Source organism: Peromyscus maniculatus, chromosome X (assembly GCF_049852395.1).
Source record: "Peromyscus maniculatus bairdii isolate BWxNUB_F1_BW_parent chromosome X, HU_Pman_BW_mat_3.1, whole genome shotgun sequence".
Taxonomy (NCBI): domain Eukaryota; kingdom Metazoa; phylum Chordata; class Mammalia; order Rodentia; family Cricetidae; genus Peromyscus; species Peromyscus maniculatus.
Window position 1 is genome coordinate 7,669,795 of NC_134875.1, and position 3,263 is coordinate 7,673,057.

Sequence of the window (3,263 nt, forward strand, 5' to 3'; positions counted from 1 at the left end):
ATGTTCCTGAGTTAGAAGACTGGATTGCTAAAAAAACAAAAACAAAAAACCCAACCAAACAAAAAACCAATTATTTAAAAAATCATAATTTTAGTTAAATTCTAACCCAAACATTAACTTGTCTCCTTTGGAAACCTGAGAAAATAATCCTAAATTTTAGCAGAAAAAAAAGAAAGATATATTCATAGAAAACTTTGAAGAGAATAAAGGAAATAATAAATAAATAATAAATAATAAAGGGAAACATCCAATCAGATACTAAAATTTTTATTTATAACAACTGCATTTTAAGCATATGTTGCAAGTCTTTCATTAATAAAATGCAAAGACATAGAAACAAATACCGACATAGGGTTCAACAAAACGTATTTATCATCCATACTCATTATATACATGAAGTCACTGTATGATAAAGCAAGTAATTCAAATCATAGTAAGAAACAGAATACTAATAAATAGTATTGGAACATATAATTAACTATCTGGAGAAAAATAAATGGAATTCGTTATTGTGCACCATGAAGTAAATTATAAAGGTATTATTGAGAAAAATGTTTAAGAAATTCAGGCCGTCTTGTGTCCTGTTTGTTAAAGGCATGCAGGCTACAGCATTTAAGAGGGCTAGTTCTTAACAAAGGAAAGGGAAAGAGATAAATGTAAATAAGCTCACATTTTCAGAATGAGCGGTTTGCAGTAAGGAGCTGCAGCAGCCCAGACTCTGCTCCTTTGGGCTGGGCTAACCTTTCCCTGTTTTTTTGTTTTTAATGGATAAAAATATGCACTTCCAAAGTGCGAGTTGCCCGTTTACATGTTTATTAGCTATTTATCCACAGGCATGAGCACATTCTCTCATCTAGAACACTCTTTTTTGGGTTCTCAATTAAGGAAATCCTTGATCGTCTGCCTTCAGAAAATTCATTGATTATCCAAGTCTCAGAAAAATTTGGTGCCAGAATTTGGTTTGAACTAATGAAGAAAGCATTCTCTACTGGTCCTTAATCTCAGAGTGCATCTAGCAGGCTTTCTGGGAAAAAAAAATCCATGGGTGACAGAAGATTTATTGACTTTCAGTTCCAAGATTTAAATTCAAGTCTCAGACCCAGGTTGGGCAATGCAACTGCCAATAATACTTGCATTGTTGATGATTCCTTCAAGTATAATCTGAATGGTGCTGTCTATAGTGTTGTGTTCATTCTGGGTCTTATAACCAACAGTGCCTCTCTGTCTTCTGCTTCCACTTGAAAGTGAGAAGTGAGACTGCTATTTTCATCACCAATGTGGCTCTCTCTGATTTGCTTTTTGTCTGTACCCTACCTTTCAAAATATTTTACAACTTTAATCGCCACTGGCCTTTTGGTGACACCCTTTGTAAGATCTCAGGGACCACCTTCCTCACCAACATCTACGGGAGCATGCTTTTCCTCACCTGCATTAGTGTGGATCGTTTCCTAGCCATTGTCTATCCCTTCTGATCTCGTACCATTAGGACCAGGAGGAATTCTGCCATTGTGTGTGCTGGAGTCTGGATCCTAGTCCTCAGCGGTGGTATTTCAGCCTCTTTGTTCTCCATCACTAATGTCAACAATGGGACCACCACCTGCTTTGAGGGCTTCTCCAAACGTGTGTGGAAGACATACCTGTCCAAGATCACCATATTCATTGAAGTTGTTGGGTTCATCATTCCTCTGATTTTGAATGTTTCTTGCTCTTCTGTGGTGCTGAGAACCCTCCGCAAGCCTGCAACATTGTCTCAAATCGGGACCAATAAGAAAAAAGTGTTGAAGATGATCACAGTACATATGGCAGTTTTTGTGGTATGCTTTGTACCATACAACTCTGTTCTCTTTTTATATGCCTTGTTATGCTCCCAAGCCATTACTAATTGCTTATTGGAAAGGTTTGCAAAGATAATGTACCCAATTACCTTGTGCCTTGCAACTCTGAATTGTTGCTTTGATCCTTTTATCTATTATTTCACCCTTGAATCCTTTCAGAAATCCTTCTATATCAATACACATATAAGGATGGAGTCCCTGTTTAAGACTGAAACACCCCTGACCCCAAAGCCTTCCCTTCCAGCTATTCAAGAGGAAGTTAGTGATCAAACAACAAATAATGGTGGTGAATTAATGCTGGAATCCACCTTCTTGTCTTTCAGGTTCAGCTATGGTATTTCCTATGATTTTTCCTATGCTATAAATAAGAAGAAAAAATTGAAGCTAATGATGCCGAAAATAGATTAATGTACCAAATACAGTCAGATACATTTGTTTGAACACTTATTGTACATATTCTGTTTTGTTCATTAATTATAGGTCAAGTCTAATTACAGCAACTAAACCAGATCATCAGATTCTTTTGTTGAGTTGAAATTTCATTATATAAGTGACCAGTGATTGTTTTTGACTTTTAATGATGTGGGGGTTACTTTAAAACTTAAAAAAAAAAGACATTCCAGTGATTTTGGTAATTGGGTTGGGCCTATAAATATAGAACAAATTCAGGGATTATTTTAAAATGTTTGTGTTACTACTGATATATACTGCTATTTTTTTTCCTTTTTTGAATTATCACGGAATTTATTTTACTAAAAGAACTTATTTTTCCCTAATGTTAATAGGACATGTTGAGAAAGAGAAATGTGTTGAATTTAAAAGGATTGGCAAATTTTATCTAGATTATGAAAACAGAAATAAAGTGTTTGAATGAATATGGGTGGGAAAATTTGGAAAATAGACAGCATTTACACATATATAACCACAATCAGTGTCAGCTTTTAAAACTTTCTTCTTAAAACAATACTAGAATTTTCCTATGAAATTGCTGATCTTGAAAGTTGCTACATATGTTCCTAGCAGGTGAAAATGGAAAAAAAATCATAAAATTACAGTGTCAATTTAAAAATACTTTAAGCAACACTACATTATTTCTTAAAACTTCCACTTATCCTTTGTGGGGGTAGAGACTCACTTTTAGAAAATATTTATTCTTCATATTAAATGTTGGGACACAGTACGGCCACAGAGCTACAGTATTTGTGCCCAGGTCGGGAGCAAGTTGAAAAGAGAAGTGAACAAAATAATAGCAGCAAGATCTTTTATAGCTTGTATTAGTTTTTTAGGTAGGGGTTACATAGCTGTAACTTTGAAATATATACTCTTTACTGTTAGATTATGGAGCACATTGTAGCCAAGGTGCTACTGAATGTGTGCTCAGGTCGAAAGCATATTGAAAAAAATGTATATAATAAAAGAAACAAAAAG

General features: G+C 34.6%; 1 protein-coding gene across 1 annotated transcript; it reads left to right on the forward strand.

The window, feature by feature from the left end:
* The first annotated feature begins 1,013 nt into the window (after positions 1–1,013).
* On the forward strand, positions 1,014–2,243 carry LOC102905431 (lysophosphatidic acid receptor 4-like). The gene is given in 2 exon segments (XM_015986985.3): positions 1,014–1,219; positions 1,222–2,243. Coding segments are annotated over 2 exon segments (1,200 nt in total). The 5' UTR covers positions 1,014–1,041.
* Positions 2,244–3,263: the final 1,020 nt, after the last annotated feature.